At 37.3% G+C, this 14,660-nt stretch overlaps 1 protein-coding gene across 2 annotated transcripts in view; it reads right to left on the bottom strand.

The window, feature by feature from the left end:
- Nucleotides 1-14,660, bottom strand: part of PLCB1 (phospholipase C beta 1) — a gene marked incomplete at both ends in the record, with an annotated part of 613,641 nt that overhangs the window by 216,097 nt on the left and 382,884 nt on the right. For both annotated transcript variants that reach the window (XM_084247878.1, XM_084247879.1), the window contains one exon: nt 6,515-6,652. In XM_084247878.1, the coding sequence (XP_084104004.1) occupies nt 6,515-6,652 (138 nt within the window). The remainder of the gene's footprint in view (nt 1-6,514; nt 6,653-14,660) is intronic.

The following is a 14,660-nucleotide window of genomic DNA, read 5'->3' as shown; positions in this document are numbered from 1 at the left end:
TGATTTCCAATTTGATGTATTTCTTATATTTGGCACTTAACTCCAATCTCATATACCTCACTAAACACTCAACCTACCCACCCACTTTGGTGTCTAACAATAATCTCAAACTTAAGATAATCTTAACAAAACCCTTGCTTGGATATGTTGCTAATATACCCAAACATGCCCATCTTTAAATTTTCCCTATGAAATATGCGGTCTCTTGGGTCAAAACCCTGCCATCATCTTGGATTCTTCTTCCTCTCATATACAACATAAAATTCATTTGCATATGGTCTTGATTTTTGTATTTATGTGTGTTTAATATATACACACACACACACACACACACAGAGAGAGAGAGAGAGAGAGAGAGAGAGAGAGAGAGAGAGATGTAAACATAGACATAGAAATAGATCTAGATATATAGATATTAATTCATTCCCCTTTTCATCTATTTCATCTCTTCACAGGTCTACCTTTTTCCAAGTCCCTGGAAACTCACTTCATATATTTCAGTAATTCCCTAACTGCTCTTCCTGCTTCTCTCATTGTTTGTCCCCACACTGTCACACTGTGCAATACTGACTACAGGATAAGTCCAATCATGTACACTCTCAAAACCCTCCCAAGGGTTCTATCTCTTCCTCACAATAAATTCCAAAGTTCTTCAAAACCTGACAGTGCCCTATGAGAAATACACTTCCTCTCCAATGTCCTCTGCTAATACTTCCTCTCCATTTTGCTCACTCTGCTTCTGCCACACTTGCCCTTTGCTGTTCCTAAAGCATATCAGGCAATCTCCATTCTCAGGGACTCTGTAATTGCTGTTCCCTATGCATGAACTGTTTTCCATCCAGAAATCCACAGGGCTTGGTCCCTCCAAAATCCCTGAAGAAATCCTTCTTCAAGATTTTGCTCATGTCATCTTTCCAGAGATGACTCATGACCACCTTTTTCACTGACCCTCCTCCAGCACATTCTACTCCTGCTTTCCTTCTTTTGATACCATTTATTACTAATACATGACATGATTTACCTATTCGTTATTTATTGTTTTCTCTCTTCTACACTAAATAGTATGCTCTACATGGAAAAGGCTCATTATTCTGTTTTGTTCAATGTTTTATCTCCAACATCCAGAATAGAATTTAGCACAATGTAGAAGGTTTAATAAAATTTTGTTGAATAATTAAATGAACAAATGCATCCAAGTTCTTTCTTTTATGAATGAAGGGTGTACACAAATTGTTGAAGGACCTAAAAACTCACACCTCTTTCGTGGTAGAGTGCAACTAAGATTTCAGATTTATGGACTCCTTCTTCAGTGCTCTCTCTCTCCCCTTAACCCACACTCAGGCCTCATATGATCAGTAAGGAGAAAGATCTGCTTAGTTCCTTCTGACTAAAACAGTCAAATTTGTGACTTTTCTGGGGGAAATATTTCATTCACAGTATAATCTTTTCTGTTGCAAGCAAAGAGCCCATATTTGTTTTCCCCAGCATCAATTTCTCAACTGCCTGGTTTGCATTTATTTAAGTAATGGAATGAATATTGTGGAGTGAGCTTATAAAATACTATGCAGTATTTGTGAAATTCTTGACTTTTAAATTTGGCCTCCTTAAGTCATCATTTGTCTCCCCTGTGCTTTAATTTTCAAGTTACATGATTCTGTCTCTCTCCCCCTTATAGGGCATGGGATATTTTGATTAAAATATGATCGAGACCAAGGTACAGACACATTGCCATTGCAAAACTTTTTTGTTTTAATTTCCACATTAGCGATTAAGAGGGCAGATGGTTTTGTGTTTCTTGAAAATGTCATTAAAATATCATGATAAGCCTCATGTTTCTTAGACACCCAAAGGACTCTAGGAATTGTTTGGCAGATGAACAAATCTGATGTTTGAGGAGGTGCTGATTCTGTGCTGCTAAATAATATTACATGCTTTCCCAGTTCTCAGTGACTGGGATCTGAGGTATAATTTACAAAGACTAGTTTTTCTTCTTCAATATGAATTTAGACCAAATGGAAGTCCCAAGTCTTATTCAGACCATAGTCTGGTTTGACTCACATGATGTTTTTTTGTTTTGTTTTGTTTTTAAAGATTTATTTATTTATACAAGCACTGGGTACAGTCAGAAGCGCAGGAGGGTGAGAGAATTCACCAGAGCCAGAGCTGGGGACAGAACAGGCAGACCTACGAAATACTCTGCTGAGGGGAGCAGCAAGCGCAACAGGAGAGGTCTGTTGAGCCATGTGGGACTCTCGCCGGCCGGCCGGGATAGAACCGGCACTGCAGAGGCGGAGGGCAGCTGCACAGCCCAGCGCTCAACTGCTGCGCCACCAGGGGAGGTCCTTACATGATGTTTTAATTAATTTATATATTTGCATTTTTTGATGTGATACTGGTTTACAATACTGTATGTGATTCAGAGGTATATGTTCACACCTCTCCAGTAACACATGGTGTTTTTAAAACAGCTGTTGCCAATATTTACACTTTAATAGAATTTTCAGCTTCTTTTAGAGGAAAACAAAGGTCTAGCCATACTGAGCCTACACTTCTGTAAGGAAGAGTCCTGGGAAAGGGGCCAACAGCATTAATATCACCTGGGAACTTGTTAAAGACACAAAGACTCAGGCTCCATCCCAGATCTGCTCTCACTGGGTCCAGCCTTGCATGTTTAACGAGCTCTCGGGTGATTCTGCTACATCCCTAAATTTTGGAGCAACTGCTCTAAGGTAATGATTGGCAGGAGCAGAATAGCAACAACTCAGTTGCAATGGCAATGCGCTCCCAATTGTGACAATGCCCTCCCAGTTGTGACAATGCCTCCATGTCTCTTACTGCACAGCCCATCATGCAGTTGTCAATACTGCTCAGACGCTGCGAGGATGTCAGCCTACAAGCCCTAAGCTGACCCCAGCTGACTCTAAGAATTTTGACTGTCCTTGTGCCTGTGTCTGTTTCAGGAGTTAACTGCTGGATGAACAGAGGAGATGAAGAAATACATCAACATCCTACACTGGAGGTGGGGCGATATCAAGGGGGACTGGACCAAAACCTGGGGAGAAAATGTTCCTCTAGGTTGAAGAACTGGAGGACTGTAGTCTACACTGGATTATCTTGAAGGTGAAGACCAAGTAAGTGAAGGGTCATGGTAGTACTTGAGGTACTATTCAGGTCCAGGATGTGCATGGGTTGGAAGGACTCGAGATGAAAGCAGGCTTGGTGGCTAGAGACTCTTCTGAATGACACTAGGAGTTGGCATCATAGGGATTTTAAAGGAACCCTCAGTCACAGAGAAAACTGGGAAGCAGTCTGGCCACCAGAGTGTTGCCAATGGGGAGTAGTATTAAAATTTTATCTCTATTCTCTTTTCTGGGACCATGAATATAGTCATATTTATCATGTAGCTGATACCTGTTTCCCTTTGCTGCTATTTCCAACCTAGCCATGAGTGATGAAGTCTTGAGTGAATGACTGTTGGAGATTAAGGCAGGAGAGTAAAGGCGAGGATGCTGACATTCACGTCTCCCTGTGATTCCAGGAGGTGGAGGTTGCAGTTTGGGAGTGGCAGTGCAGCAGCAAACATGGGTGTCCACTGGTCCCCAGGAAAGCAATGGATACAGAGATGAGTTTGAAACTCAGAAGGCAAATGTGAAGCTGCTCATTTTCCAGGAACATTAGAGGGGGCTCCTGAAAGGAGCAAGGAAAGCCTATCCTTAAGAGTACAGAGGGGTTGGCAAATCATGCTGGCATAATGCAACATAACAAAAAAGTATAATTGCTGTTTAACTGCAAAAGAAATTACATATTTAGTCCAGTTAAAGAGGGAAAAATTGAAAGACATGCCTTTCTCCCCACATCTATCTTTTAAAGGAGCCAATTAAAGAATAACTTTAAAATTCAATTTCAAGTGATTTAAGTAATAAAGAAAGCATGCCAATCTGGAATAATATGTTCAAAAAAGTTTGTTCTGGTTTTGATTTTAAAATTCTAATTTTGACCCAAGAGATTTCTCAGAAATCTATGTTATTGTTGCAGTCAAGCAACTTCCTTTAGATTATTACCATATCTGAGCACCCCATTAGGGAGTTATCCCTTTGCCGCATTCTCACTTTAGGCTTGTGATTTATTTTTTCCAGAAGGCTGGCTCTCAGCATTCTAGAATGTTGCATCCCTAACAATGGAATCGTGGCTGGCTCAGAGAAGGCACTTGACAAATATGTGCGTGTTGAATGAATGAAGGAACCAGAATCCCTTTGTAAACAATTCTTTTGGAAACATTCGGTTTTTAAAAAAAAAAAAAAAAGCTCAGGTCAACAGTCCCATACAATGAGACAGCTGCCACCTTTGATGCTAGCACTCCACAAGGTACCATGTACATTAGCGCCAGAGATTACATAGAAGGTGTAATGTTATAAAGCAATACTAACAATTAAAAGGCCAGAAAGTAAGTTTTCAGAGTAAGATGGTATTTGCAATTTTTTTTTAAGATTTTATTTATGCATACAAGGGCTGGGGTGCAAGGCAGAGGTGCAGGGGGTGAGAGGATTTACCAGAGACAAAGTGGGGAGCAAAACAGGCAGATCTACTGAAATACACTGCTGAGGGGAGCAGAGGGTGGGCGAGACAGGGGAGGTCTGCTGCACCATGATAGTTAGCTCCCTGGCCAGGAACTGAAATTGTGCTGCAGTGGCTGCCTATAGCTGCATAGTGCTGAGACTTAACCCCTTGTGCCACCAGGGAAGCCCCAGATTTTTGCAAATCTTAACCATCTAACTGAGTGATTTCACTAGGTGGTATATACCCTATAGAATACCACTGCAAGGAAAGGCAAAGTGTATTCTGTAGCTTCATGACATAGATCAGAAACATCAGGAGCTGCTAGAAAAATGTCTATACATGTAATCCTGATAGGGAATGTTACAAGGTTCAGAAACAAAATCCTAAAGAAAATTAGTGGCTAGAAACCAATAGAGAAGAAATTTAGAAATTTAGTATGTTTTACACACAACTACACAAAGGTTTTTGCAACATTAAGACATGCAGATAGATTTGTAATATGAAATCTATATGGATTCTTAGTAAAAACCTCCCTGATTATCATTGTCATTTGTTGAATGTTTTTAATTGAGAGTTAATGAATATCATGAAGTGGCCAATTCTTAATCTGAATGTAATTACTATTGCAGTAAATATTTTTCAAGTATTTATATTTATTTTTATATGTTCATCTGTACATATACTGAGAAATAGTGCATGGAACTCTACAAGTTACTACCAGGATACCAGGATGAGAACTATGCAAGGCATGCACAATGCTGTCAGACAATGTTCACTGAAGTGGTCTCTCCAAGCAAAAATTGTAGGATAGAAGCAAATGGGGTCTTGGTTCTTAAAGAGCGAAAGTAGATTAGGTTTGTAACACAATTTTGGAGAGCAGTTTCTTAAGAGCTCAGAGTGTAACTGGTTGGCATTATATTCATTCCATTATAAGAACTGAAATCAGTGTTATGTAAATGTTGGAAATAAACCTCTATCATAATCACTTAAAGTTCATTAGCTCGGTGTCAGAGCACCGAAGGTTAGAAAATTTTACATTCTGATGCCCAAACAATACTGGTCTGATATCACCTGTAGTTGTGATCTGTGAATGTGAAAAGCTCTATAACAACACATGTACGACATCCAGACTTCAAAGTATTCTTAGATTTATATTCTCTAGTCTTGAAGGAAAATGTATGAAGGGAATGGATCATCACCATAACCTATAAACTGTAAATATGGACAAACAAAGCTCTTCTTCAATATATTCAGTTCAGTGCTAGTTTAACAGGAACTGGATATTTTGAGAGAAAGTAGCAAACTTTGCGTCCTAGGTTCTAAGAATTCACAGCTTCTTGTTTGAAATATCTTGTTGACAAGCTAGTTGTTTCTGTATGCCTCTGAAAGGACAACTATATTGGTAGATTAGCAATCTCTTAATGGTGAGGCTAGGTCTAATTCATCTTTTTTCCTAGTCCATAGCTAAATAAGTATTATTAATTACATTTTTTATTTTTTATATTTTATTCTTTATTATATTAATTGAACAGCCACTATGTGCCTGGCCATGGGCTAGATAGTGTGAAGGTGAAAGAAGTTAAAAAGGTACTGAAGGTGTGTGGTTTCAAGGAAAGTACTGAAAAGGGAATGAGGATGGATGTGGCATGGGGTGAGGCTAAGAGAGAATGAGTTAGAATAAGATGCTTAGGGGAAATGGAATGCATTTTTTCTGTACTTTTTTGCAAAGAAGTTATATCAAAAGCCTTACCCCTAATGAAAAATCTCCATAATTCTAAGTAGATGCCATTATTTGAAAGTGTTTGAATTACACTTCTCCTTGGCAGCTGAATTATTTTTAGGTGAAATTTTAGCACATATTAAGTATGAAAAAAGCTCAGTTTTTCACAGGCAGACGTGCAAGATGATAAAGATTCAGGTTACAGTGACAAATTTCAATAGTTTCTATACACCATACCTTGGCCACTTCTTCTTGGAAAGCCACGAGATTCAAATGGGAGATGTTAACTAAGTCAGGTCCATACACTACTGTTATCATGCGATGTTCCAGGCGTCCAATGTTCCCCACGTCCAAAAGTTCTCGTAATTTGGGGTCCTGGATAATACATGTTGAAAAAGTTAGTCTGTGAATTAGAGATTCCAACAAGGTAGCATAATCTCAATAAAATTATAGTTAATGACTTCAAAACAAAGTTGCCTTTATTCTTACTAGAAAATGATATGAGTTGAAGTCCTTTACCCCATAATGATCCAGAGGTGAAATAATTTGCCCAGAGTCATGGATGTATTGTCTTTGTGGAATTATATTAGCCAAATAAACCAGAGAAAGCTAAATACTGTTTGGTACCGCTTATATGTAGAATCAGAGAAAGCTAAATACTGTTTGGTACCACTTATATGTAGAAACAGAGAATAGAATGTGTTTGCCTAACACTTGGGGATGGGGACATGGGGAGATGTTGATAAAAGGGTACAAATTTCCAGATATGAGATAAATAAGTTCTGGGGTCTAATGCACAGCATGGTGATTGCAGCAATGATTCTATATTCTATATATATATATAGAATATCATAGATATAATATAATAATATAATATTATAATTATATATATATATATATATATATATATATATATATCTGGGCGATCCCAAGGGATTAGCTCTAAATGTTTTCATGGCAAAAAAAAAAAAACAGGTCATTATGTGATGATGTGATGCAGCTGTCAGCTAATGCTATGATGTTAATGATTTTATAATTGTTCATATAAGTATCAAATCAATACGTTGTACATGTAAATTTATGCTGGTGTGCCATGCCAATTATATCTCAATAAAGCTGGGGGGGAGACTTAAGGTCCTCAGTCAAGAGCCCTTTTATCATCATGTCATTCACTAACACTTTTGCATATGCCACATTTCTCCCTCCCTCTATTTCCTTCCAATTGTCCCACACCCCACATATTGAAATGCAAAATCTCATCCTTTTCTTCAAATCATGGACGCATTCACATATTGATGGTTGTCATAAAATTAAAGCAGAACAACATCATCTAGAGGTGGAGAGTAAATACATCTGCTGTTCAGAGCAAGGACCTTCTCTAACACTGAGTGAAAATGGGAAGAGACAACTTGCTCAATTGAACAAAATGGCAGCACTTGCCATGACCATGTTATTTTCAAGGACACACTGAAATTTGGACTTAGAGAAGTTCTTTTGTCTTTTCAGAGCAATTTTCACGCTTTGAAACATTGTAAATGAGGATTCCTTGGAGATAAAGTCCTACTGAGAAAAATGAAACCACCAAATTCAAGGACCTAAAATAGGGTTCAGTTAGCTTGACTGAATTTATTTTCCTCTCACAGGGCCCTCTTTGAAAGGAGTTAAGGTCCATGCAGAAAATTAGCATTAACTCAATTACTTTGCAACTTGTCAGCCAGCTTCTGAATTAGGAAGGAACTTGTATTTTTATTTATTTAGCTAAATACTGGGTAAACAGGGGCTAATTATTTAGGTTGGTTATTCTGATTCCCATGTGAGGTTTTTAGATACAGCATTCTTATAATGTTAGAGTGGACTAACAAGGAAGAAAAAAGAAAGAAAAGAAACAAAATCTTTCCAGCTGAGTTACTTGACTTGGTGTGATTAATTCTCTCTTAATCAAGCTTTCTCCTTTGTTTGATGGCATGAAGAGGAACATATTTAGGTAAGTTAAGAAGAGAGAAAATCCTATTTCAAAGCTGTGCCCGATATAACTAACACTTCAACTTGACTAACAAGTTGAGAACTAATCGAGTACGTCGGGCCTTCTACTGGAAAAATACGTCGACTTTTCTGACAACCCAATAGAAAATATCAAATGCTATCAAAAAATGTCAATTTTTGCCTGCCCTATAAATGGAGAGGAATACAATAAAAAAAATTATTAGGTAAACAATAATGGCAGAAAAGGGAAACTTTTGGCATTCTAGCATTAATGAAAAACTAAAGGAGAATGTTCAGGAAAATGGACTTATTGTGAAAACTAAACAATGATACCATCTGCTCTGTGAAATTATTAACTGCATCTCAGTTTTTAAACACTGATGAGGTAAGGTTAAAAGAATATATATTTGATCAGTACTTTATTATCTTTTATATACTTGGAAGAGTAATTCTCAGAAACAATGTGATACTTGTAATTAGAAATCATAAGTTTTAAATCAGTGATACAGGTTCCATCAATACTTCACATTTAATGGCAAAAAAATTGGGAATACTTTGAAATTTTTCTTTCCTTCCAATGAGAACCACATGACACATCCTCTGACGCTGATCTCTCTCAAGCATTTTGTGTTTGGTCCATACTATTTGACTCCCTAATTCTCATGTCCATTCAGAAAGATTTTTGTCCACTTATTAAAAAGTTAACTGATGAAAGAGTGCCACCTTTCCGAACTGCAGGGACTATGTGTTGCGATCAGGCAGTATACTTGAATTATCCTTGAGATAAAAACTAAAAGTAAGTAGAGAGCACCCAGAGGAAGTACCCAGAATAGAAAATAATTCCAGAAAAGTGCTCTGGGATTAATTATTACCGCTCTTACCAATATTCTTAGGTATAGTTAATAGGAATTTATAAGATGATGAACCCGTTGTGGTAGCTTTGTAAAGTTTTCCCATTAGTGATCGTTTACATATATTTAAAAATTCTATTGGTCATTAGGTAATTGGAAAATTAGGGGCTACAGTCACTGTACCTGGGGGTGATCCTATACTTTCAAAACACCGGCAAGGATATAATATAATGGTACTTCAAAAACAATAAAATAAAAAGAAAATTGAGTTACTTAGAGGTGATTTCTGGGATTGGGTAGATAAAGCTGGCAGGCAAATGATGATGAAAATTGAATCTGAGGGGTATACTTAAAAAGATATTTGTCCTTACAGGTATAAAACATTTCCCTCAGTAGTTTTCAGCAGAGGGAATCCTCAGAGAATAGCCAAAGGGGAATTATCTGGAAGGATAAAAAGCAATGGCACCAACTTTTTGGAGGACCTCATAAGGTGAAAGAAACAGGATGGAGAAAGATAACTTAAAAATGACATCAGTCTCAGTTCTGAGGATATGAATGGCTACATTACAAAAACAAAATCAAAATGGTAACAAGTACTGACAATTTGCCTGAAAACCATCCTTCCCCCCACACCTTTTTTTTCTTTTTTTAAAGATTTATTTATTTATGCATTCAAGAACTGGGGTACAGGCCAGAGGTATAGGGATGAAAAGATTCACCAGAGAAAGTGGGGAACAAAACAGGCAGACTGACCGAAATACACTGCTGAGGGGAGAGGTGGGTGAGACAGGAGAGTCTGTTGCACCATGTGGGTAGCTCCCTGGCTGGCTGGGGGATCGAATTCAAGCTGCAGAGGCTGAAGATAGCTTCATAGTGCTGTGCTTAACCCTTTGTGCCACCAGGGAGGGAGGCACACCCCCCACACCTGTTTTGCTAAAGCATATTCTGAGTGTTTCTTATTTTTTTTAATTTTATTTATTTTTTATACAATAGCTGGGGTACAGGCCAGAGGCGAGGGAGAGTGGGAGGATTCACCAGAGACAGAGCAGGGGGCAGAATAGGCAAACAACAGAAATATACTGCTGAGGGGAGCAGTGGGCGCGACAGGAGGGTGAGGTCTGCCACACCATGTGGGATTAACCCTCACTGCAGAAGCTGCAGACATCTTCACAGCGTGGTGCTCAACCTGCTGTGGCTTGGCACTGGGGAGGCCCCTGAGTGTGCATTATTGATGGAGCCTCCGGATGAGTTTTCAGAGAAGCATTTACCTATTCAGATTTCTACCAACTCCAACACATTTCTTCATCCCTGCAAACTAATATATGAATTCCTTGAAATTTTTAACAAAGGGAAAAAGCTATCTCTAAAACTCTATAAAATTGTTCAATTTTTCTGTTGGAGAACATTGCAGAATAGAGCTCAGAAAAGAAAAAAATAGCAGGTGAAGTGAACTTAGAATTTCTTATTTTCATTAAGTTATCACTCAAGACTTGCTTCCCCAGAATACCCTGGATAAGCTGCCACACTTGGAATTAACCAGACCAACTAAGAATCCTGACAGCTATCAATTAACTGCACTTCTAAAGTTAAGTCCTAGATCATCTCTATTCCCAACTGACTTACAAGACAGATACTGGCTGAATAAATAAGCTTACTTTCTCACAATCATCAGGATTCGTGATTAAATTATTTCACATCCTGTTGCAAATAAAGTCAAACTGCTCAAGGTAATGATTTCTATTTCCAGATAAAAAGCCACTGAAGAAGGTAAAGAATATTCTATACATGAGACACAAGGAGTCCTCTACAGTATATGCTACTATAATTACATTATTTAAATTACTAGAAATTAGTGGAAGGAATAAACACAATCTAAAGCCCTAAATGCCAGTCCAACCTCATTTCTTAATAGGACTTCGAATGAAATGCTTTGTATTTGCCTGTCAGATACAAAATGAAATATATGTGAGACATTTAGATTTCATTTTTTTGTTTGTATTTTTTTAAATTGAGGCAACGCTGGTTTACAACATTGGATATGATTTAGAAATAGATTTCATTTTTGACACCAGAAGCATTTTGTGCAGAAAATAACTTACCGAGTTTTCATCCCTTTGAGAGATATATATATATATATATCTCAAATCCCATAAAGATATAGATATATATCTTTATGGGATTTTAGGCTTACTGAACAACTTGAATATTAGGTTCATTTTATTTCCAGCACTTAATGCAATATTCTCAATCTGAATCACAGTTATATGGATGTAACTTTAATTCATCACTCATATGAAGGAGCTAGTGTCTGAAAGCTTTTCTATTAAGAGTCAGTACAACAGTCGGAAATGAAAGAGAGGGATCCCTAGTTATACCTAAGTGACAGTCTTCTTGTTGAGCTTTATGCGATAAAACTAGCTTTTTGTTGAAGGCAGAAGAGATTCTCTTTATGCTTTATTCAAATGTTGTTGTAAAGAAAAGCTATAAACTTATGCCCAGGATGGTTCTCTATCAAGTCCAAAATTGAACATTTGCCTCTCAAACAACAGCATATTAAGAATTTACCTCGGAATCAATACTTATGTGTCCCCTCACACCTCTCATTTTAAAGATATCTCTCTGTCTCCCTCCCTACTTCTCTCCCTCCCTCTCTCCCTCCTCCCCCAAACCCTCTCTCTGAATGTGGTGAGGAATGCCATTATCTTCTTCAGAATGTACCAGTAGCTGCTCACCTCACACAGCCAGAAGGCTTTTTAGATAAAACACCAGGCACTTGTATTGATTTTCACTCTGAACCCTGGTGCCTTAAACATTCTCCTACATGGAGGGGAGGACTTGGAGGGTGCTACTTATGATTTTTTTTTTCCTTGAAAGTGTCAGATAGAGGGAGTACTTGAATATTTTTTACTAATTCCTTAGGTGGAGGAAGCAAAGGAAGGACAGACTGACATTAGCAAAGAAAAGCAACTATGAGAATCTGTTCTGGGGTGCCAACTCCCTTGCATTTTCATGGCCAGAAAACTTTCTCAGGACCTTGGAACTCTGCAGGTGTCAAATGGGGTAGGGCAGTGGAATACCAGTGCATGGAAAATGTATGTTAGCATGGTGAAGGAATGAATGTCAGAAATAAGAAAAAATTGAATTCAATGGGTGTAGAAGGTATTCATCTTTAAGTATTCTAGTCCACATTTGGAGAAATATCACCAGAGTGGCAAATAGGTTTAGATTCCTAACTACTCAGTTGCCTATAAAATAATGAATGTAATTACAGTAAGTTTTAATTAGTAATTGTGTCAAGCACCACTCAAGGAGTCCTATTTTTTTTTTCCATTGAATCCACAAACAAACACAGAGAGGTAACTATGCTTTTCTTTTTCCCAATTTGTCATCTGAGGTTGAGGGAGTTAAAGTCACATTAAGTTAAAGGAGTTAAAGGAGATTTGATTTAGGGACAGCCTATTATAAAGTGTAAGTCATATGACAAGTGTATCCAATTTGAAGTTTACATAAAAATAGTACAAAAATGAAAAATGATGTAAGAATTATATAAAATAAAATATATAAAAATAGTGCAAATAGTTCAATCTCAACATAAACATAAATAAATCAGAATTCATCCAAGTCATCACCTGCAGTGATTTCCCAGGCAGTGTGTGAAAACAGAAAAAGTGCACATGAGAAATTAAACAAGGGAAAAATAGGAACTGAAGGCAACACAGAAGCTAAATGGTCAAATTTATTATCATTTGTATAGTCACCTATACTGAAAGTAAAACTGCATCAAACACAGAGCAGTTTTTTTCTGAAAAAGTCAATGGAACAAGTGATTAGCTTCATCCTCATTATCAAGTCAGTATTTGTCAAACCTAAAAATGCTAAAGTATAGGTAGCTTGTCGCTCATGTTTCAAACTATTACTCCAGCCTTTCTTGACACATGCAACCATATGACTGCCAGCAAAATTCAAATGCACAACCATTACTATGCTGATGCATAAAAATCCAAGTGCCCCAAGGGGTAGAGGTATGTGCAAACAGTCAATTAGACTTTGCATGTCCTTTCCTGCCTAGAACCCACCACAGAGAGGGTGAAATGCATTAAATTCCTCTTCAACTTTTAGACATGTTTGACTATCTTTAATATCCCTCTGCTCAAGTTTAAGAAGAATAATGAGGTCTGTTATTTAAAGAATGTGAAAGTGTTTACTAAGTTCTCCCTGGTTCTGGTCAGTGAGGTCTTTATTGGTGAGATACTTTTCCCTATTTGTAGTAGAGTCTGCCTCCTTACATGGTACTTTGAAATGTTAGATGGAACCTCAGACCGTAATTTAAAATCAAGTGTGCCAAAAAGAAGGTGGAGCAATTCTTTAATAATGACAAACATAAATGGCATTCCAGATGCAGTTTCAGGAGAATCACATGTTCATGCTGAGGCTTTTGAGAGGGCATAGAAACTGTTCTCCCTGCCTGGCTTTGAGTTTTGGTTCTGCCAATTAAAAGCAAGGTTTGTGAGATTTTCTTAACCATTCTATGCCTCAGATCTTCATCTATGGAATGAGGATGGTAATAAATTCCCCTTGAAAGTTATACAGGAATAAGTGAGAAATTATATGTTATGTGCTCAGAGCAGTACACAGGTTGCAAATACTTGAAAAATAACTTGAAAATTAAAGAGGGGGCATTTATTGAATAATCTCATAGGAATCAGAACATTTCACTATAAATATATACATTTACTTTGTGACTTATAATCAAGACATAGTTATGTCTATGTAAATATGGTTTGTGTATATGTTACTGACTATATTTTAAAACCTGTAGATGTTAATTTCATATTTTCCTTAATTCATTCTTCCATGGGAAGCATGACTTCCCATGTTAAATAAGTTATTTCTAGAACTTTTGTGCCTCTGACTCCTGCATTTAAGTAGTTTTAAAAAGCAGGCTACTTGTTTTTTAGCTTCAGTTTAGTTTCCATACAGTGCAGATAATAATAACAATGCCAACTCACCCTAAAGTATCTGTGTGGTGAACAAAATTAAATCTCTAACCTGTGATCTGTCACATGTACAGAAAAAGTTCATATATATTTGGGGCAATTGACATGATGACTTGTGAAAAACAACACTGAAATAATTGTTAGTTGCTATTTGTCTTTCTCTTATTAGAGTTATTAATGCAAATCAAAATCATGATGAGATATCACCTCACACCTGTTAGAATGGCTATTACTAAAAAGACAAGAAATAGGTGTTGATAAGAATATGGCAAAAGGGAAACCTTGTAAACTGTGGCCACTAGTGAGGTCTCTCAAAAAATTAAAAATAGACCTGTCATATGATTCAGCAGTTCCACTCCGGGTATCAATCTGGAGAAAGTAAATATACCAACTCAAAAAGACAGAGGCACGCCATGTTCATTGCAACATTAATGCCAGTAAACAAGATATGGAAACAAGATATGCCAGTAAACAAGATAAGTTTCCATAAAATGACATAGAAAATGAAGCATATGACAACATGAATGGAAATTGAGGGCATTATGCTAAGGG

This window comes from Talpa europaea, assembly GCF_964194135.1.
Source record: "Talpa europaea genome assembly, chromosome: 11".
In the NCBI taxonomy this organism is placed as follows: domain Eukaryota; kingdom Metazoa; phylum Chordata; class Mammalia; order Eulipotyphla; family Talpidae; genus Talpa; species Talpa europaea.
The sequence above is the reverse complement of the archived record's forward strand: the minus strand, read 5'-3'. Positions and strand labels throughout refer to the sequence as shown.